We start from the raw sequence: 23931 nt of genomic DNA on the forward strand, positions 1-23931 counted from the left end.
GGAAGTAGAATTTGCCCTGCTCTCCATTTTCTGTTCCAAATAATAGTAAAGAATGGGATGACTATTTGGCCTGGGCTGATAACATTGCTGTAGTTATTATGAGCTGTAAATAATAAGCAACCACAAGAAACAGTCTTCAAAAGCATGTGAACTTTGGTTGTTGTAAATCTCAAATCCATTTAACCTTCTTCCTACCATGCCTGGTTTTGCACTGAATGTAGTATTACCAGATCAATTGATGATTTACCTACATTAATATTACTCACTTAGAACTCATGAAACCTTACTTGTTTTAAAATTGACACGGGGGCTGAAATTCAACAGATTAAGCCTTTTCAAGTATGAAAATACAGTTATGTGGGAAGCTTCATCTGTGGACATTCTGCCTGTCAGGCATCTTATGACATATGTATAGCAAAAGAAGATACAAATTTGCATACAGCACAAAGCGAATTTTTATGTAAATTTGTATCCCTTTTGCAAGTGGCTGAAGGCTGCCCAATCTACATGCAGTGTAATGGTCATTAATAGTTCTGTTAACACCCCTTGGCAACACATCATGTTTTGATTACAGTCAACATGCCATAAGAACATAAGAGGCTGCTGGATCAGGTGAATGGTCCATCTAGTCCAACATCCTGTTCTCACAGTAGCCAATCAGATGCGTGTGGAAAACCCACAAGAGTACTCTCCACTCCTGAGTTTCCAGCAACTTTTATTCCAATGCATTACTGCCTCTGACCATGGAGGCAGAGCCAAGCCGTTGATAGCCTTGCCTTCCATGAATTTGTCTAAACCTCTTTTAAAACCTTCCAAGTTGGTGGCAACCTGTTGGAACAAGTTGCATAGTTTAACTGTGTGCTGTGTGAACAAGTATTTTCTTTTTTTCTGTCCTGAATAACGCTAGAGTTATTTGACAACAAGAAAAACTTCTCTCTATCCACTTTCTTCAGGCCATGCACAGTTTTATAAACCCACCTCATTTCACCTGTCAAACTTTGTGTCATAAGCTTTGGAGCTGTACACTGAAATCCAAAACCAATTGAAGTTAGTGAGGACTCAGCTACATTAGTCAAGTTACAACATTATAAGTGTGTTATAACACTGCAACACCAGATGGCACTGTGGAGCTGAAATCGCAAGTCAATGATATTTTCCATTGTGAGCTTTACAATGGCTTTTTTCCAGAGCGTTTTTTATAGCTGTGTAGATCTAGACAGAGATTCTTCTCATATATGGAAACTGAAGTTTTTTGGAAGTTTGCTGAGGATGGCCCAATGCAAGACTAGTAACAAAACATCTTTGCAGATGCTTGCAAAAAGCTTGGCCTATCATTCAACATCCAAAAAACCAAAGTGCTGCACCAACAAGTACAAAACAACCCCTCTGCAGTGCCACATATCCAACTCACTGGTGTAGCATTGGAAAGTGTTGATTACTTCTACCTGTGCAGTTATCTTTCCACATGGGCCGACATTGATGCCAAAATCCAGCATCGGCTGAGCTCTGCGAGTGCTGCTTTCTCCCAATTGAAGGGCAGATTGTTAGAGGACTGGGAGATTTGCAGGGAAACCAAAATGCTTGCTTACAAAGCTATTGTACTAGCAACTTTACTGTATGCTTGTGAAACATGGACCACTTATAAATGCCATCTCCAACTCCAACTCCTTGAAAGATTCCATCAATGGTGTCTCTGAAAAAATACGTATCACTTGGGAAAACAGGCAAACTAATGTCAGTGTACTGGCAGAAGCAAAGATCACCAGTGTCGAAGCGATGATTCTTCAACATCAACTTTGTGGGACTATTCATGTTGTTCAGATGCCTGATGCAACTACTCTATTCCGAACTTAAAAATGGAAAGCGTAATGTTGGTGCTTAACAAAAGAGGTTTAAAGGCTCTCTCAAGGCAAATATAAAAAAGTAGTATAAACACTGACAACTGGGAAACACTATGAGTGCTCCAGTTGGAGAACTGCCTTTACCAAAGGTGTCATGGGCTTTGACGATGCTCAAACTCAGGAGGAAAGGGAGAAATGCGCTAAGAGGAAGACACACTTGGCAACTCCCACCTGGAAACTATGTCCCCACTGTGGAAGGACGTGTGGATCCAGAATTGTCCTCCACAGTCACTTATGGACTCACTGTTAAGGCCATGCTCATAGAAGACAATCTTACTCGGCTACAAGTGATCACCAAAGAAGAAAGATTACCCACAGAATCACTAGTCACCACATTTGTTAGTAGCTTGCTCTGTTCTGGTCTAATATGAATTTGGGCACTGTATAAAAGTGTTACAGACATTCTAATTCTATTTCTTATTCTAATTCAGTCCCACTATTTCCACATCTTCTCATTACTTCTGAGCGTACATGTGTGTGCAATAAACCCTCACTCACACAACATGCTTAGAATGATTTCCACTTTAATCCATGGAAGCTTGAACCACAGCAAAAAAAAAAGTTTCATTTTTAAGGTGCTACAGGACCTTTTGTTGCTTTATAGTTTACCAGGAAGCTCTTGCGTGGGTGGGCGGGCGCGACAATAACAACAGTAGCTGAAATAAGTGTAAGTGAAGCAATTGGGTCTTCGGCATTTAAAACTGGATGGATAATTCTGCCCTTGCTTTGGCAACAGCATCTGGCACACTAGGAATTATAATGTTCCCTTGAGTGCCCATTAATAAGCCTACATTTCCATCAAGGGAACAGGCGGGTGATGCACAGATCGTCACTATCCTAAAATGAAATTAGAGGCATAATTTATGTATACATTTGTCATACATTTATAATCATTATAATGCAAGTGCCTAAAAATAATTTCTAGATCTCTATTGGATAACTCCGTCTCCCCACCTCCACCACATGCAAACTCCAAGGCAGACATATCTTTTCAAGCAGATAGAGAGCTCTATGTGTAGTTCTAACTGGGATGTATTTGAAACCTTAAGGGTTTAAAATAATAGGGATCAGTTTATGTGAGTCAGACACAGAAACTTAATGGTGAATGTGGATGATGATGCAAGATCAAGTAAGGGTGAAGATGATAGCCTGATTCAGTTGTTTGCCTGAATGTGTGTGGACCAAGAGTACAGAAAAGGTGTGGGGTGTCCACAGAATCCTAATCAGGTTTCTTGATCACAATGAGGATTCCAAGCATATTCAACCCTTTTGTGCTTTGAAGTCCCCTTCACATCATTCACCTCAACAGCAGAAGATCTGAAATTCAGCTGGCATGGTAGGGGATGTGGGTTAGGGCATGCGTGTGTGTCCCTGCTACCGCTCCAGTATGAGCCCATTTGTATTCAGGTGAACATCCACATAAGGCTAGACAAGCACCCTAAATTTGGTAGAAGTGATCTGAATACGCATTTTGAAACAGAAAAGGGAAAGAAGGGCCTTACTTTGCTTTGGAGCAAATACATTTTCAAACCATTTGCATCCTACTTAAATATGTTAAATCTATATTCAGCATAAGAGAATTTAAACAAGTGCCTCAAACTCTGAACGATTTGAATTGCAAAGTTTCTCTGCAAGCATTTCAGAAAAGGTCCTCTGATTTTCTAAGAGTTCTCTTTTGACTTATAGGTGTTTCCAGACAAGTGTTTATTGTTGGATCACTGCTCCTCTTACCTGTAAGGTTTTCTTTTTCTTTTTCAGCATCAGTGTAAAATCATTTTCATCAAAATGCAAGCCTATGTTTTAAAGAACTGTTGCCAGTGATTGATTTACAATGTCTCAGTGATCTCTTTACAGTTTAAGCCCTTGCCTAGATGCACCCATACTGCTAGCACATGTGCTCTGAAGGTGCTACATTAGGGATGGGGGGAGAACTTTGATTCAGTTTGAATTTAAAGCTGAATCTATCACATTTGCACCTTCCAAATCAACATGAGAACTGAAACAGAGCCACCTTCCAGAATTTTCACTTAGCCAGATTTTGTGATGCAATTCTCCAACCAAAGTTCACAAAAACTACATAATGAGGGGAAACAAAGCATAAAAAGTAATATATCAGTAGAGTTGTCTATGAGGGGGTTGCTTTCCTGAGTGCTCCCTCCAAGCTGCTAACCAATCACATGCAGGCACCAAATGGGTTACCAGGCTTTATTTGCTTCTTTTCAGGTACCAGCTACAAAACAGCAAGTCTAAACCATGGCATGTTCTCTCCCCCATCCACCCAACAAACAGGTTAACTTGTAGGTTTATAGGGGCTGAGGGATGCTGGCAACTAGCCAGCCCCATCACATGCTCCCACTTTGGGAGACTAATTGTTACAACCTGCCTGAGGGGCGCCACCCAGCAGTACTTGCTTTCAGGATCACTACTTCATGACAAAAATAACATACACCAGCGCATTATTTTCAGAGAAATTGCTTGCAGAAATGTGCACATTAGTCAAAACCACAGACAGTAATGTGTTTATTGAGAGAAATTCACTCTAAAATGCTTAACATTTTTAATGGGGATTTTTGTTTTATTTTTTGCAAATTTCCTCAGAAATGCGAAGAGTGGCCTCATTTCAGTTCTTTCAGGTATAACCTCCTGACCAAGTCAACAGAGAAGGCTAAATTGTTGGGCAATACTTTTATTGGGACTAACCAAGCTTTCATGTTTTGTGGAACTCTCCACCAGACAAAATATAACACGAAGCAGTGGCTGAGGGTGACAAGAGAAAACGAACAAATAAACAGAACACCCCAAATTTGGTCAGCTTGTAAACTCAGTTCCAAAGTGAAAACTGGAGGCTGAATGAGTCCCTCCCAGGCTATACACCTAGGATTCTGGGAGAAAGAAGCAATGGCTGCCCCCCATCTCTAAGAAATTAAAGTCTTGCTTTTAGGCCAGTTTATTAATATACACTATGTTAACATATATTGATTGACTATATATTAATATATATTAATGGAACACATGGAAATAATAGAAGAGGAAACTGCTATATCATTGTCTATGAGAAGATAACCAGGATTTGTGGTTGCCAGCCTTTATGAAGAAGCAGCAGCAATGTGTAGCATTTAAGAAGAAGTCTGGAAACTTAGATGATGGTGGCATGGATATGGCTCACTCTATCCCACCTTTACAGAACAATATATATATCTATATTCTTTTTTAGACCACAGCTGCAGGCCCACTTGTTCCTTTGGTTCACATAACCTCGGCCTTTAACTGTGGGGTTTGGCACAACCGCTCAGTTTTTGTCACATAAGCTTGAAGTTAGGTATCCCGTGTCTCTTTTGTAGTGATAAGGACAAAATCCAGAAGCCAGTAGACATTTAGCTTTAATCTTCTGCAGTTGCCACGGCTGCTCTTTTCTCAGGGCTAATAATATTTTTTTGTCACCAAGCAGCTATATTTCAGCTCTTAAAATGAGCCGAGGATGTTATGCAAGAGGGAGCACGTTTTTTCCAGGTGCTGGCAAGGCGCCGGCGCAATCGTAGGCTGCCTCTGCCTTTTGATTGACAGCACTGTTTTATCTGACGCAAGGAGTGTGTTTTCACTCAAGACAAGTGGAACAAAATCTAATTTGTCTGGAATGGACTCTACTGTGAAATGTTAAACTGACCTTTTCAAGAGAAATTTACTTGATAGTTCCAAGTGAAGCCCCGGCTTTAAGCTAAACCTGTCACCGAGACATGATTAAATTCCCTTAAATGTACAGCAGTTGCACATATTATTAATGGAAATTGAAATTGGCCTAAATGGTAACCATAAATTTCAAAAGGTGGGTGGGAGGGAAGAATGATGTGAAGGTTAAGGTGCCTTAGACACCCTAGGATTCATCACAATGGATTGAAAACATTGTTCCAGTGCCATGGAACAGCACAGCCTGTCTTCCTTGAATTTACGTGGCTTTTCCCCCCTTTTCATTACTCTCTCCTTTTCCACAGATCCACCAAGGAGCCACATAGTTATGAGTATATATGAGTACTAGTGAAGCAATCTGGCCATCTTCTGTACAAAACACTCCCCCCCCCCCATGTAATTAATCAGAGAGATTGTCTGTTGCATCAACATTCAATTTCTATACCTGGCTATGCACATCGAAGCATATATTACATACACAAACCCTAATCAAGTGTGAAAGGTCTGTGTGTGCATATAAAATTAGAAACATGTATCTTAAAAACCCCAGTAGCAGAAGCAGCCTAATCATTACTTGGTGCAGTAAAGATGAAAAGTAAAGAGATTAATTCAACATGCATTTGCCTCAACACATTTGTTTATCTATTACATTTGTATGCCACCCATATAATTGAGTTCTTTCAGCAGTTTACAGACCACTGAAAACACTCCACTCCAACTCCCCCCTACCCACAAAAATTGTAAGAATACTAAAACCAGATAAAAATCAGGACAAATGCTGCAGCTAAAAACAATTTGAAACCAGTATAAACCCATCAAGGGGAATAACTTAGTGCAAAGCTCTAAAAGCATTAAAATGTCTATTGTAATTGAAAGGCCTGGGAGAAAAATAGCATCTTTACACGGCACTTAAAAGAACATAGTATGGTCATCAGATGAGCCTCTCTGTGGAATATAGTTCTTAAGTGTGATTGGGCATGCATGTATCTTGTGTTTTTATGAAGATTAATAGCTCATACGTAGGGTCAAGACGTTTGACTGCACACTCTAGTTAAATGAGCAGGAACAAAACATTGCAATATTCCCTTTTATTAAAGCATGTGAATACTGAAAACTCTATCGTAAAGTATGACCAAATGGTAAATGGATCTTCTCTCAAACGATTTATTTTTGCCATGGAATCTATGCCCAATTTTCCTTGTGCTCCATTATGTTATGACGGCCTAAAAATAAGACACCATTTGATCTGTTGCAGGCATTGAACTACAAAAATTGTTTTGGAAACATGGAACAGCTCATTTCAAAAACATCAGGCTATGTCTCCATGACACGCAAACACCAGTGTATCAATTCATTAATAGACTGCTTGAACACTTCACCTTGGCCGCAGCACACTGTTGTATGCTTGATACATAATGTGTGCTCTTGACCATTTTTCTTCAGCACATTTTTTCTTCAGGCCTCAGAAACTATATTAATCTTCTGCTGTATGCTTTCATTTCATTTCCTGTAAAAATACATCTTCCACTGCTGGAATTGACCTCAGGTTAGGTGTCAAGGGAACAAATTACCACTCCATATCCCAGGAGAAGCTATAAATAGACTGCTTTATAACCCAGTTGATCCCCTAGATATATCGTAATAAATATACTGCTAATGACACAAAGGGCTCAGATGCTTCTTAACTTAGTGTACTAAATTTTAGAGACACAGAAGATTCAGGGTAAGTTTTAATGCACTAATTTTAATGCATTGATTTTCATCTGTGCCTGGTAAGGGAAAGACATCTATTCTCGGCTGTGGTCTTCCCTCCAACCAGGAGGCCCACAGTTGCCTTACCAACCAGTCCTTGGGCCTAGTGGGGTTGTTCTGAATGCCAAGTCAATCCAGAAGAAAATCTGTCTTGTCTATGATTTATCAACCTGGTCCACACAAATGTTTGGGACCCCAGAGAGGAGCTCACATCCACTTTCAACGTTTCTGTATGTAACTGTGTATTTTAGTAATGTTTTCCTTAAGTTGCCTGTTGTTGCTTCAGTTTTTTTGTACACTGTTTAGAGATATTTCTAGTTATTAAGTGGTATAGAAATTTTAAAAATCACAAGCAAGTCATTTTGCTCCTGCTTGGTGTTTTTTGCTGCTATGCCTCACCACTAGTTAAGGAACAGGGGTGCAGGGGGAGTGCACCGCCCTTGGCAGCATGATCCCAGTGGGGTGCCATTGCGGCTGCCCCCATGCGCTGGGCACCATGCCTCCGCAGGCAGTGCACCACACCCCCAGGACACGTGCCACGCCCCCAGGACGCACGCCAGCCATGCCCCCATCTGCTCTCCACCCCGCTCGCTGGAGCTTGAAGCTCCGCCACTGTGCCTCATTAAGCTAAGCCAAGCTTTGGCTTAGTATGTAGTCTGAACCAGGATTTGTTTTTAAGCTTTCTCCTCACTCACCACACATTCTAACCAAGAACGTTTTAGAAGCATGGAACATCTCATTTTGAAACTTATGGAATAAAGCCAGGTATTACACTCGAGTGCCCTGTGCGTTTGGTTTGAATCCTTAAGAACTGAAACCTATGAACTATCAAATAAATGTAATAGTTCTACAGTGGTTTATGATAGCAAGACATGGGCAACTCACACCCACCAGGAGATACTCCTCAATGCCTTCCATATGTGCTACGTCAGGAAGATTTTGGGCATCACATGGCAGGACAGAATCTCGATCGAAAATGTGCTCTCTCAAGCCCGCATTCCCACCATGTTTGCATTCCTGTCTTAGCAACATCTATGCTGACTTGGTCATATAGGCAGGATCTCCAAAGACATGGTCTACAGGGAGCTGACTTCAGGTAGACTATGTGTTACAAAGATTTCTGCAAATGTGACATAAAGGCTGGCAACATGAACCCTGCCACGTGGAAATCTCTTGCGGATGACCACAACATCTGGAGAGTGAGGTCATGTATGCATAGCAGTGACCACAGGAGGAACGACCTCTGGGAGCAGCACAGAAAAAAGAAATGCCATGGTACACCTGCATGAGCACAACCAAACGCCTTCATCTGCCCCAGCTGCAACAAAACATCTCTCTCTCTTATTGGTCTGTCTGCAACCACAGCAGGCAGTGTAACTCTCTGCTGGTTTATCCCCAAAGGCACACTCTTCCATTATCTCCCAAGACAGACAGATGCCAACCACACTGTGTCAAGAATATTAGTGTGGATTAAAAAAAACCCCACATGCTTTACAAATTCTCTACCTGCAGGAGTTGGTATGGTAACACCTGTGTCAACTGCCTTTGAAAGGCAAAATTCCTTTCAACTCTACCGAAACCTGTCAGGCAGTATGCTTCTGAGTACCAGTTGCTGGAAACTGCAGGAGAGGAGAGTGTCCTGCTTGTGGGCTTCCCATAGGTATCTGGTTAGCCTGGGATAACAAGATTCTGGATGAGCCACTGGCCTGATCAAGCAGCCTGTTCTTTGTAGTACCTGTTTTCTTCTAGCCCAAAGCACTGTGGTTTTCGGAAACCTCCTTCCATGTCAAACTTCGGCTATGGTTTTTCTAACGCAAAGTTGTGATCTGTGTGGGTGATGGGGAAGATCATATCATGTCAGCCCCCTTTGATAGATGGTGAGGGGTGAGGAGCCACCTGCTGTTTGCTCCCAAGTGCAAAACTCATTTGCCACCCACCAAGCCTGCATGATATTCTGGCTATTTACATCCATTGGAAATCTAATCGTTTGCTGACGATTCTATCATTTGGGGGAGCCAAATGTAGTTATTAATGTGATATATAGCAAAAGTTGGTGACAGAGGCAAAACAAGAAAATGAACTCCTTAATACCCAAGTGCTTAGGGAACGGGATTGAACAGATGAAGTCACTTTTCACATTCTAAGATAAGCCATATGGTTGTGACAAATGATTTTAAGCTGTACTTTTCTGGAAGGGTGGCATTTATGGGTTCCTAGAAACTTGTTTAATTTTCAGCCAAGGGAAGCAGTAAACAAACATAAAGCAGTAGCTGTGAAGAGACTCTTGTCATTATGCTTGGGGCTGACAGTAACTTGGAATTGGGGCATAACATGAGCTGCGTGTCCTCTGATAATCTTCAGCGTGACCTTCATGAAGGCCCCCGTTGTAAAATTTTGCTGCTTTTCCAATGCTCCCCCATGCCCATACCCATGCACTGTCTTGTACCCGAGTAAATTAAACTTCCTCCAGCCCACCCAACTGACAGGGAGAACAGTGCATGGGGAGGGTTAACCTTGAGTGTGTTTTCATGAGTGAGTGCATATAGGTGAGTAGGAGTAAGTGTATGTGTGAGAAAGTTTGTGTAAATGCCTCCACTAGCCCCACTCCACTAGCTGACACAAAGCCAGTAGTCCCATCTCTCCACCCCTGCATATGGCTCTCAGTGACTCATAGGCAGCTCACCCCTGTGGCATAAGAGTGAGGAACATACGTAGCTGGTTGAATGTTATTTTGGTCCTGGGTGAAGAAACGTACAATGAAGCTTTCCTGTCTGCATGAATACATGAGTTGCATCAGTTTTTCATTCCTGAATCTACTTTCCTGGTTGAGTTTCCAAGTGCTCAAAGACATAGGTAGTGTTGGAAGAAGGGGAGGGAGTATGAACTTCCATCAGCTGCAGCTTGTTCAGTAGCACCCTCCTCTTTAGAGTACCTCTGAAGAGAAAGACAACCCTTAGCATAAGAATGTAGGATGAGTTTTTCTGGATGAGACTAAAGGCCCGCCCAGCATTCTGTTCTCACAGGGGCCAATCGGATGCCTATGGGAAGCCTGCAAGCGGGACCTGAACATATTTAACTTAACTCCATCAAAATCAGTAGAACTTCTGAGAAAACATGTCCAGTGGTGCCTCAGGTTAAGTACTTAATTCGTTCCGGAGGTCTGTTCCTAACCTGAAACTGTTCTTAACCTGAAGCACCACTTTAGCTAATGGGGCCTCCTGCTGCTGCCGCGCCACTGAAGCACGATTCTGTTCTCATCCTGAAGCAAAGTTCTTAACCTGAAGCACTATTTTTGGGTTAGCGGAGTCTGTAACCTGAAGCATATGTAACCTGAAGCGTATGTAACCCGAGGTACCACTGTATCAGGTTGCTGCCAGACTGCACTCTGTTTACTGAAGGGATTCACACACATTCTGTAAGTTTAGGTTTGTACATGTAAAGCGGATTAAAGTGCTCTGGCTCCCTAGCAGAACAAATCCACTTTACAAAACCACAGGCTTATTGCATCTAGAAAAGTGACAGGAAAATACACTGAAAAGTGTGGGATGAACAAATGACCAATGGGAAGATTTGTAAACACTCCACAATCAAATCAGTACGAACATTTATTGCCATATAACCACCCCATTAAAAAAACAAACCTGAATGAATGCTGAATATGGGTCTGACATAGCCCAACACCATGTAAGTTTCATGCAGCCAAATCAGAATAAATACTGAATAAACAGGTCATTTGGAGAAGCTCTAGGATGTGAGCACTGATGTGAAATACACTGTTCTTTCTCTTTCAGAATTCTGATATGGAACCAACCTTCCTACCCCCTCCCCAAGGGCATTTTTAAAAAGTTAACTATAGACCATATTTCTGGACAAATTCTCCCTAGGTGGTAACTTAAAATGTCATAGAATCATAGAATCATAGAATCATAGAGTTGGAAGAGACCACAAGGGCCATCGAGTCCAACCCCCTGCCAAGCAGGAAACACCATCAGAGCACTCCTGACATATGGTTGTCAAGCCTCTGCTTAAAGACCTCCAAAGAGGGAGACTCCACCACACTCCTTGGCAGCAAATTCCACTGTCGAACAGCTCTTACTGTCAGGAAGTTCTTCCTAATGTTTAGGTGGAATCTTCTTTCTTGTAGTTTGGATCCATTGCTCCGTGTCCGCTTCTCTGGTGTCCGCTTCTCGCTCATCCTGACTTAAAATGTACTACTGCAAGATATTTTCACGTGGTGAGAGGGAGCTGCTCAGTCACCCTCCCACCCAGGCCACTTTTGCTTCCCTGGACAAGCCTGGGGTGCAGCAAGGCAGTGCCATGATCAGGGCAACCTACTCCCCTCCAGTTGAGATGAACAACAGTGACACCACTGCTGGGAGGGCAGCTCCACAACTCTGTCCATACACACATGCTACTACGTACTGGACTTTGTAGGGGAAACCATCTACAGTGGTACCTCAGGTTACAAACACTTAAGGTTACAGACTCCGCTAACCCAGAAATAGTACCTCGGGTTAAGAACTTTACGTCAGGATGAGAACAGAAATTGTGCTCCAGCAGCGCGGCGGCAGCAGGAGGCCCCATTAGCTAAAGTGGTACCTCAGGTTAAGAACGGTTTCAGGTTAAGTGCGGACCTCCGGAATGAATTAAGTTCGTAACCAGAGGTACCACTGTACTTTTGTCCTGTGCAGTGAATCATAGGGTCAAATGTATAGGCTGATTTTAATCAAAGCATAAGCTTAGAGACAGAAAAAGTCAACCTGCAATTCTGAAATAGCCGCATACTTGTCCACAGAAGGAACAAATGAGCTCTTGCTTTAGAGCTGGTATTGTTAGAGTAGCTTCAGGTGACTGCTTTGTGCATCGTAAGGTGTCCTTGTTTGCCTCCCTCATATCAGCAACAGGAAGCTCTTTTTAAATCATGGATGCAACGTGTGTTTTGATCTGCACATGTAACATTCTGAACAGTATTCAATAATCCATCCTCATATTGGTTTCAGTTTTTGAAACCAAAACTGGTTTCATGGTGAGGTCAGGGAGGAAACGGTCTATAATCCAGTCTCTCTTTACAATACTAATTACCAGGGTTGTAGCTGTTGTAAGGCCATCGAACAGAACAGCACCCTTGAACTGGTCTTTTTGAACTTTCTGAAAGAAGTTTTCTGAAGTCTTTGAGCCAGCCTGTCTTTGAAGTGAATGCTCCATATGTTAAGACAGGTGGTACATAGCATCTGAATGAATGTAAAGGGAAATGTCCAAGACATAAATGTAGAAAAAGCCAATTAATGATCAAAACACTACTGACTGCAAAAGACCTTGGAAAATTAGACATGCATCATAGCTAGAGATGTCACTATGTTTGTTTCCTTGGCCTAGAATATGAACCTGTGTAACTGTTAAAGCCATCACAAACACGAGAAAAGCAATATAGCTTTAGAGCAGCCTTCCTCAACCTGATAGTTTCCAGATTTATTACACTACAATGCCCATCAGCCCCATTAAGCACAGTCAAGAGACAGGTGTAATGGGTATTGTAGTTCAGACTACACCAACTTGGCAGTTACCAAGCTGGAGACTGCTGCTCAAGAGTTATTCTCTCACTTGAACATTATTTTAAGTGAGAGAATAACTTACTGTATTTTTCGCTCTATAACACACACCCGACCATAACACGCACGTAGCTTTTAGAGGAGGAAAACAAGAAAAAAAATATTTTAAACGAAACAGTGGATGTATGATTTTTGTGGTTCATGCTGTGGCCACAGACATGTGATCTGACAGTGAGTTTGGAGTAGCCCAATGCAAAAATCCTGAGGATCCATGTGGATCCATGCTTTGTAACCACGTTTTTGCACCACTGTGGCCCCAGGCAACAGTGGGTGCGTGATTTTTTTGGTGCAAGATGTAGCCATGGACATGCTGTGTTATCTGTGAATTTGGGGTGACCCAGTGCAAAAATCCTTAGGATCCATGTGGATTTGTGCTTTGTAACCACGTTTTAAGTGGGGAGGGAAGGAAAAGCACTCAAGGGACAAGGAGCGTGTGTGGGGTGTGTGGAGAAGTATGCTGCTAATAATGAAGAAGAGGGGGTTAAGGGGAGAAGGCTCCCCTCCTCTCCCGCTTTGCTCCTTTAAAGAAGCAGGCTCTCTGTCCCTCTCTCCTCCCCACTCAGCGGCTCTTCTCCCGCTTTGCTGTTTCAAAGCGAGCCATGGAGGAGGGAAGGAAGGGGAACCATGGATCCTCTGCTCACGACTGCAGCGGATCCCCCCGCCATCCGTAGGCATTCGCTCCATAACACGCACAGACATTTCCCCTTACTTTCTACGAGGAAAAAAGTGAGTGTTATGGTGCAAAAAATATGGTAATTCCTCTCTCTCAACCACTTTAGTTTGTTCATTTGGCATTCTATTTGTTTGTCAGTCTGCCTTTTTTATTTGTTTTTTACATGGTGCTAAGATATCAGAACAGGGGATGCGGGTGGCACTGTGGGTAAAACCTCAGCGCCTAGGACTTGCTGATCGTCAGGTCGGTGGTTCGAATCCCCGCGGCGGGGTGCGCTCCCGTTGCTTGGTCCCAGCGCCTGCCAACCTAGCAGTTCGAAAGCACCCTTAAAGTGCAAGTAGATAAATAGGGACCGCTTACTAGCGGGAAGGTAAACGGCGTTTCCATGTGCTGCGCTGGCTCGCCAGATGCAGCTTGTCATGTTGGCCACGTGACCCGGCAGTGTCTGCGGACAGCGCTGGCTCCCGGCCTATAGAGTACACAACCCTAGAGTCTGTCAAGACTGGCCCGTACGGGCAGTGGTACCTTTACCTTTAAGATATCAGAACAGAGAACAATACCTTTGTTTAAAAACTGAAATGACTTAAAAAGTTAAATGTAATTAAATAGACATTTGGTGTTTCTCTGTGGAGGAGGGTTGTAAAAAAAATATCAGCTGAGCATGATCATTTCTTATGACTGATATGTATTGCAAATACACAGTGAGGGGGGAAATATATCAGAATAAAATCTTTAGGAACATAGGAAGCTGCCTTTTACAGAGTCAGACTATTGGTCCATCTAGCTCAGAACTGTCTGCCCTCATCTAGGGTTTGATGATCTCTCCCAGCCTCCTCTGAGATGCTAGGTATTGAACCTGGAACCTTATGCAGAATGCACTATCACTGCTCTACAGCACAATGCTACATTTTAACTTCAAAAACCAATTTGATTCCTGGTACATTTTCAAAGGGGGTGGGATGTAAAAGGCAAGACAGTGCAATAGCTTTCTTGAAGACTGACAGAAGCTTTCTATGTATGTTCAGAATCACATTATGTGTTTCAACACTGAGCTGTCTACCCAAACGCCTCCCATACCTGTTTTTAAGGTGGTCAATAAAAAAATAGGGTGGAAGAATTTAAAATACATTGCTGTGCCATTCATATCGGGATAAAAGTTGTTCAGGGTAAAAATTAAAAAATTCATGATGAAACCTATCCCAGTTGCTGCAGACATTTTAAAGATATAGGAAACACGCAAAAAATGGGGACTCTGCTTGACCAGTAATAAATTGTTATTTTTCATGCACAAGAGGCAACTCACTAGAGCTTGTTTTTTTAGTTGCTTGACTGCCTGTGGAAAGTCAGTGTTGCACATGTGTGTGCTTAGTTTTTTATTCATGGAATACCAATTCTTCTGCTTAATCACTTGAGCCCTGTGGCTGAAGCCTGATCTTCCCCAACTAACTCTTCTCTCCTGCTGAGTGTCAGGTGATAAACTGACTGGATGTTGCTGCTTTCTTGTTTCCAGATATTTCTGTCCAAAAGGGGAACAAGACAATTGTTGAATAGAATTGTTGGGAGCTGAGAACAGAGGCAAATTGAGGGGAGTGCAACTGTTTTGGTCACACTGGGCACGGAGCTTCAGGGGCACTGCAGGGGATGCCCCAACTATTCTTTAGAATGAAGCACAAGGATTATGGGGAGCTGCTCAAATTGATGACCCCAAGGTCTGTCACTGCTCCCAATCTTGATGCACACAAGTCATTACCAATGATACCTGGCAGTCAAAACAAGCTGCAAACAACCAGGTCCTGAGCTCAGAAATTCCCTGTGCACACAAGTTCCGAGTTCATCATTTTGAATGATTGCTTATGAGATCTGGGCGATCGAGTCATGTTTATTATTTGCTCTCCCCCTCCCCCCGTGGTACAGGTAGTTCGCACATCACACCTGTTCACAGGTGCATCCATGAAGTCAACAATAGCCTGCAGCCATGGACATTTTCTGTCTGTGTCATCCATGTATCCTTAATACAACTACATTTTTCTGCATTTGAACTAGACACCTGTTATTTGGGAGGTTTCAGGGAAATGCAAGAACAGAGTTTCAAATGTGCAAGAGCTCAAGTAAAACAAGTCACACATTTCTGATCAGGGAAATAAAAAAACATGCCATTAAGCAATATAGTGAAATGTTGCATTGCAGCTGGCAGCCTCAAACATTCCTGTGTACAATGCTTAAGAAACAGGTGACAATTTCCTTAGGGTTCACGTATTCAGTGGATGCAGATTGCCTATTATCATTCTGAAATACTGCGAGGAGCAAATTGAGATATTGTCCTGACAGTGGGCGGACTAATGGAATCTGGTGACTTTAAATAAAGTGTGCAAGTTATTTTGTTATAATACCATAATAGAAATGTCATATGTCTGACAGAAGAAAAAAGGAGGAGAGAGTGTGAGAGAGCAACTGTCAATGAATAATAATGAAGTTATTTAAATGCCAAGATCTTTGGGAGGGGGAAAAACATGGTACAAAATAAAAATTATTCTGGGTATGTATAACAAGGTTTGAGCTAAATTTATCAGGCAGGAGCTGGGTGGGTGGAGAGCAAGGTTAGCGCTGGTATAGTTAGATAAACCATAAGGGATGGGAAGATCAGGAAGTCATTATTCTCATTGTTTTATTTCCCCTTGGAAACACTCCCGAAATAATGTTGAATCACAGGTATAAATGTTAAATTTGTGGTTTAAATTTATCCCTCTCTCATTATTAAATTTGTAATTTGCTCTATGCACACCAGTTTTAAATGAAACAGATGGATTTTATGTCCCTCAATAGGCCAATGATAAACACAAAAATCATAAATGAGCCTAAGGAACAAAATGAGGAGACCTGCAAAATGCAGGGTTTAAAATTATTGCTCTTAAGATCCACAGCCCAATCCTGTGCCTGTCCAGAATCAAATTCCTCATGGTCCAATTAACTGTGCAGCAGCATTCTCCAACATGGCGCTTGCAGGCATAGCACCCAAAACACACACCATGGCACCCACATAACACCAATTTTTGTCTAGACGCATTGTCTGCCATTTTATTTCTGAGCCGAAATCAAGTCACAGTGTGTATGAGTGCAGGTGTGTGATTATTAGCAAGTTTTATTAGGCAAAGGTAAAGGGACCCCTGACCATTAGGTCCAGTCATGGCCGACTCTGGGGTTGCACACTCATCTTGGTCTATAGGCCGAGGGAGCCGGCGTTTGTCCGCAGACAGCTTCCAGGTCATGTGGCCAGCATGACTAAGCCGCTTCTGGTGAACCAGAGCAACACACGGAACGCCGTTTACCTTCCCGCCGGAGCGGTCCCTATTTATCTACTTGCACTTTGACGTGCTTTCGAACTGCTCAGTTGGCAGGAGCAGGGACCGAGCAACGGGAGCTCACCCTGTCACGGGGATTCGAACCGCCAACCTTCTGATCGGCAAGTCCTAGGCTCTGTGGTTTAACCCACAGCACCACCCACATCCCTATAGCAAGTTTTATTAGCTATTATTAAAAGCATAATGTGTGCAGGTGTGTGCCTTTTAGGTATATAGGATAAAAATATTGAAATTATTGAAATCCATAGAAGCATTCCTGATCTTATGACTGCTGATGAGTTCATGTTAAAAATAGCTCTCTGAAACACTTCTAACATCCCAATGCCCATCAAAACCTAATTCTTCTAACTATAGCAAAGATGCACTAAATAAGTATTTGGCTTTTAATAATTGATTGATTGATTGATTGATTGATTGATTGATTAAATTTATATCTCACCCTTTGCCTCAAAGGTACCCAGGGTAGCAAACACAGAAAAAAGTAAAACAATACAATTAAAAATAAAATAAAAATTATATTTTAAACATTTAAAAACAATTAAAAAATTATAAATACTTTTAATACTGTTGCGTTGAAAATTCATTGGAGTAGGGATAGCTGGCAATTCTGAACCAGGTTCTTAGTTGATCTGATGACCTTGGAACTTTTCTAAATGTCTGATTTTTTGCCGACAATTATTTCTGAATTTAATGTACGCCACTGTTCACTCGGATGTATGCCAGATAGCTAGCATCTGTGTCTAGACGCTTTCAATATGTGAGTTTCTCCCACTGCTTAATTTCTAAAAAGCAGTGGTAATAGGATTCAGGGGTGTCTAGATGCCATGTTCTCATCCTAGGAAACATTTCTATCTCAAATGTGTGCAAATTGGTGTTTTTAATTAGGGATCTCTTAACTTTGGACACAATTTCAGCATCCAAATGGCTATGGAACCCCCAAATAGGCAGAATATAAATACTGTAAATAGTCCCAAATCCAATGTATTATGGAGGGCGAAACCAAGGCCTTTTAATAATTCTACATGCCCAGTGCATTTTGAGGGAGAATCCTCCTTATTGGCACCTATAAGGTATACAGTATTAAACTATGCAGGTTTCCGTCGGGGGGGAAAAACATGCTTTAATTCAGATACCCACACTCCATCTTCATATTTAAATATACACAGCAAGATGAATCAAATCATGGATGTCAGTCATTTGGCACTTAGCAAGATATCTATTGTCTTGGTTAGCCAACTCTGTAATAATCATAGTCTTATGAACAGTCATTGAATAGACAGCGAAATGACCTGCAAAAATAGAACAATGAAGTAGTTGCTAAGCTGTCATGATATCATTTTCTTTTTCCAATATGAGCAAGCGTTTTCTTTACTGAGCAAACATCTTGAATTGTAGCACTTGGCTTGAGTGGAATAAATCCGCTATGCTATCTCAACATGATCTTAAGGCTGAGATTGGTATCTGGCAAAGAAGTAACTCAGTCTCTTGTTGTCATGACACTTGGCATTTACGACAAACATTACCACCACCTCTTAGAACTAGATTAACATTTCTTATTGTAGGCGTTTATGTTGGAATGGCATCGGGAGGATGCAATTTTAATTTTTCCTAATCCAATTTAAATGCAAATGTTAACCACTCACATGATGGCATGTGTACATAATTAAGTGTCATTATATACTACACGAATCACTCAGAAAGCTCCAGAGAGCTATTTTGCTGCATGTCTAAACTTGGAAACCAGCCAAACAGTTTACATCTTAGTTTTGCTTTGGTGTTTATGCTTACTAAAGTTTTCTTAAATTACAGGTCAACAGATTATGGGACAACATATGAAAAACTGAATGACAAAGTGGGTCTGAAGACCATTCTTAGCTACCTCTACGTCTGCCCAACTAATAAGCGCAAGGTAAGTGGCAACATATGATTGGTTTAACCCTGACAGAAAATTTACATTGATTGTTAGTTAATATTTACATAGTGTCACCAATGTTCCTGAATAACAAACAAACAAAAACAAGTAGTTTACAATTTAGATGGTCTTGTACGTTCTTTTAAATGTTCATTGCATCCTGGTTCTTATGCTTCTTTTTGATGAATGGCAATCTTTCATAATACTATATAGCCCTTTTTAATCATTCAGTGAATGCATGGATAGGGAGAATGTTATCTCTTCCCTTATCTTCACTCCCATCACCTTGTATTACCTGTCCATGTATTCAAGTGAAGGTGAGAACAGAGACCTACAGGTGTATAACATATGCACATTCGGGAACCATGCAAATGGCCAGGTCCCTGATCATAAATATGAAATATTCATATGTACGTGTGTCTGCACCTGCATAGAGCTCTGTGCGCAAATGCAGATGAGCATGTGGCAGGGGAAGAAAGCAGCATTGCAATCCCGCTCTGTACACATTTAGTGTATGAGTGGAAAAGATGTAGACATGGCCATGCTTTCTTCCAGCCTGAAGCTTTCGTCTTGGTGTTCTACTGAAATGGCATGAGAAACATCCTAGTGAGACTATAGGATGGGAAGTGATTTCATAGATCCAGCCAATGAGGAGCTGCATAGGGAACCCCTGAACTTTCCTTTTTGACATCATTAGCCCAATCCCTAGCCTCACTTTCTGCAATATAGCCTTTGATGTTTTCCATTTGACTCCTTACCATTTGGCTCCACTGAAGTGTGTTAATCCTTTGCTTACTTTATACTGCAATATTGTGGGGTTGTTTGGTTAAAACATTTTGGTTAAAACATGTTAAAAAAAACAGGGCTAGTCACAAACCGTATAATACATACTGAATAAATTTAAGAAGTAGCTGGATGCAGGAGAATGAAGAGCTACAAGATGCTTGATGAAATACTGGTATATCCCTGGAAAGCAAGGAATTTTGCAACGTTATTATGACCTGTGCATGTGACACATTATTAACCAATTAAAAGTTATCTAGAAACATTGTCAAAAATGTGTTCTTTCTAAACAAAACAAAACAAAAACCTGCAACATTTCAGATATGCAAAATTGTTATTGTATTCAGATTCACATGTCTCGTATTCTTTAACAGTGTTGAATACAATAAATTTGGGAATAAGTTTGATTCACCCATACTGAAAATGCACATGATAAATAGTATGAAGCCTGAAGTTATTTTGTTTCTTCTTGAATTAGGATGAACTCATTGTTGGGAAAGGGAAACGGCTCATTAAGATGTTAGAGCCTCATCTATAGAGGCCAGATTGTATTTAAAGTTGTTTGCCTTTTAAGTACTCCCAATAGTGAGCTGAAAAGGATTTGACAAAATCCTGCAGAGAAAATGCATCCCAAAGCCCGGAAGGTTTTAATCATACGAGCACCCCACTGAGCAACAATTTATGAAGGATTTGTAATACGGGAAATGCTCACAAAAGAGGGATAGTTATTGTTGCCGTTTTCTCCTCGTGTACATATGAAGAGTTTATCTTGCTTAGGACAGACAAGAAGTTTTAAGAACACTGAAAATAATTTGGGAAAGGCTTCACTTCCAGGGCCAGCCTTGCCATTTGCTGGGAGCAGCTGTTGGAGGACAAAGGTTGTGTGCCTGTCTTGACTCCCCAACGCATGTGAGGAAAGGAGACCTGTCCAAACAAGAGTTTGCCCCTCTAGTTTGCCTTTCCCTTCCTGTGAACACCACCAGCTAAAAGACCTCCTTTCCCCCTAGCTGCCTCCACCTTGGTTAGTTACTGGATCACCTCAAAAACATCTTTAGTCCATGTGTGACAGAAAGATATTGAAAATACATGAGGATAAATGCAGCCAGCTATTAATATCTCAACAGTTTCTACAAGCTAAAATTCCTTTTAGCAAAATTCTTTCAGTCAGAATTCTTAGGATCTTATGTAAGGCCACTCTCCTTCCTCCTGCACCAAGATTGATCTTCCAAGAACCTCAGATCCTTCATCTCCACAAGTAGTTCATATACCCCCAAGCTACTCCCCACCCCCCCCATAACCCAATCCACAAACCAACCAATATCAAAAAGTATGTTTTTGCGTTTTACAGACCAGACTACTAGGAATTCACACTTTGCCTCATTATTTTCTAACACCTCCTGATATGGTTATATGCCTGCCAAGGTTGACTCTAGGAGGCAAACAACCCCCATAATTCCCAAACTAAATTATATATAAGATTGTCATGTAAACTGTTATGCCAACTAGCCAGGTATGCTCAGGTGCCGTGGAGGAAACTATCATATTGTCACTGTTGAGGTAGGATACACCTGCCAGTCTAGTAAGCTTTCTGTGGAAGAGGGAGATATTTTTCCCTTTGCCTCAGGCAGCAAAATGTTTTGGGCTGGCACACAAAAACATTATTTATTATTTACACTCATGTACAACCTGTTTATTGATAGCAAACTCATTGTGGACCCAGGCATAGAAATCCTGCAGCCAGTGGGGCCCAAAGAGAGGGCAATAAAGACAGATACCTGGAAGAGGGCAGAACAGGGACAGGGCAGGGGTGGGACGGGGTGGAATAGTGGTCATAATAGGGCATAATGAGGTGGCGCAGACTTGTGTGCACGCCACAGACATGCATGAGGGCCAGGAACGGAACCCCGAAGCAAAATGGTTGATGTCTGTATATGCATTTATTGTTTTTTGACTGGTATAAATTTAAAGTTTTAAATTTATTTCATAGAATCATAGAATCATAGAATCATAGAATCATAGAATCATAGAGTTGGAAGAGACCACAAGGGCCATCGAGTCCAACCCCCTGCCAAGCAGGAAACACCATCAGAGCACTCCTGACATATGGTTGTCAAGCCTCTGCTTAAAGACCTCCAAAGCAGGAGACTCCACCACACTCCTTGGCAGCAAATTCCACTGTCAAACAGCTCTTACTGTCAGGAAGTTCTTCCTAATGTTTAGGTGGAATCTTCTTTCTTGTAGTTTGGATCCATTGCTCCGTGTCCGCTTCTCTGGAGCAGCAGAAAACAACCTTTCTCCCTCCTCTATGTGACATCCTTTTATATATTTGAACATGGCTATCATATCACCCCTTAATCTCCTCTTCTCCAGGCTAAACATGCCCAGCTCCCTTAGCCGTTCCTCATAAGGCATCATTTCCAGAACTTTGACCATTTTGGTTGCCCTCCTCTGGACATGTTCCAGTTTGTCAGTGTCCTTCTTGAATTGTGGTGCCCAGAACTGGACACAGTACTCCAGGTGAGGTCTGACCAGAGCAGAATACAGTGGCACTATTACTTCCCTTGAAGTAATTTCAAAACTCTGAATGAATTATATGGAAATGTCACACAGCCTAAGAGCTAAACAATACAATAGAACCAACATCATTCAATAAATTAAATAAAGAAGAATGACTAGAACAGGAAGTGTTAGAAATTTTCTTTTTAAATAATCAACTTTAGGAAGCAAGTATAGATTGCCAAAAGTAATCATGATAAGTACTGGTGCTTTGTTTTAATTGCTCCAGTGGAATATATCCTGGTGTTGAATGAATGGTTCTTCCTTGTGTCTTTAAATCAGTGGTTCCAAATTAGGGATCTGGGGACCGCTGGGGGTCTGCAGAACATATCCAGGGGCTCCTTGGGACGATCCACTGCCAGGGACTTCTCTTTTTAATTGCAGAGTGAAAGCCTTACACATATCATCCAGCCTCTGCTCATGACCAGTGCCTGCTTTCTGGCAGAGGAAAAACTTGTTAACGAGTTGCTGGATTGCAAGTGAGCTGGGATTGGGTGCAAACCTCTGACACAGTTTCTTCAGGTGCTTACAATTGGAGGGGAGGGGGCGAGACAGTGCAAACAGCTCTATGGGACCTCTATGTGGGCATCTGGAAAGAGAATGTGCAAGCATGCCTGGAGTGGACCCAAGAGATTGTCCTTTCCCTAGCTCACCAGCTCTGGGAGTAGGAGATGGCTCCACATGGCCATTAAGCAGCTGTCAAGCAGGAAATGGAGGAAGCAGGTTTATGCCCAGAAGCAAATTGATTCCCCACTTTGGACATTCCTTGCCTGACAGTGCCATGACACATGGGAATCATCACAAAAAAGAGGCAATCATGATTGAAGCTCTTGGCCAAACAGATCCCAAAGGGATTGGCACACCCAGCCATCATTGTCATGCTCTAAATCTGAGGTGGGCATCAAATAGCATCCAGGGGAATCTAAGCAGCTCTGATGCAGCAGTGGGATTGAGCCAAGAAAATGCTAGGAGCCAGAGTGGCATCCCAGCTTGCATGGCACTGAGCCTTAGAAACCTCACCCCCCCAACTCCCAGTTGTGTGGAAAGGGAACCCCCAGTCAGAGATGTATTCATAGTAGGGCAAACTGGCACTTGTTGCCACCTCTAATTTCTTGCCACCTCAAACTGCAACAGTTGCCCTCTTGTAAATGTGTCTCTGAATGCAAGGTACATTAACTACAGCTACTATTAACTATAGTTTCTTGTTAGAGTCCAAAAAAAATTAATAGACCTTATTTATTAGAGTAGTAGTCTTATTGAAAGCCACAGGCCTAAACTGATTTTCACCTGAATTTTGTAATTTGTTTGGTTTATGCTAATTTGTTGTGGGTACTTTAATATACCACACCTTGTTTTAGTGTAACAGCTGGATGGCAAAACTATCAGATCTCTTGTCAGTTTTACAGTATTCTGTGATTCTAATATTTATTTGACCAGCATTCCCTAAGTAATATGTTGCATATAAATGCACATTGACATATTTTGAAAAGCGTCTGCTGTGGTCTGTGAATGCCAGTTTTCTCTTTAATGTTTTATATTCCACCTTTCGTCTCTCTCTTTCTCTCCCTCCACCCCCAAAATAAGCACAGGTTGTGTTTTTTTAAACAAGATATTCCAGGCAATAAATGAATCTGTAGTTCCCGGAGGGTTTTATGAGACATAAAGAAGAAAACATTATTTACCATTTAAGCTGCTGATCAGT

The 23931-nt window shown here is 41.7% G+C and overlaps 1 protein-coding gene across 8 annotated transcripts in view; it reads left to right on the forward strand.

Annotated features, from left to right (window-relative positions):
* SORCS1 (sortilin related VPS10 domain containing receptor 1) overlaps positions 1 to 23931 on the forward strand; it is a 413218-nt gene that overhangs the window by 160127 nt on the left and 229160 nt on the right. For all 8 annotated transcript variants that reach the window (XM_083504744.1, XM_083504743.1, XM_083504746.1 and 5 more), the window contains exon 3: positions 18788 to 18887. In XM_083504744.1, coding sequence (XP_083360870.1) covers positions 18788 to 18887 — 100 coding nt within the window. The remainder of the gene's footprint in view (positions 1 to 18787; positions 18888 to 23931) is intronic.

This window comes from Podarcis liolepis (genome assembly GCF_965112155.1).
Source record: "Podarcis liolepis genome assembly, chromosome: 5".
In the NCBI taxonomy this organism is placed as follows: Eukaryota; Metazoa; Chordata; class Lepidosauria; order Squamata; family Lacertidae; genus Podarcis; species Podarcis liolepis.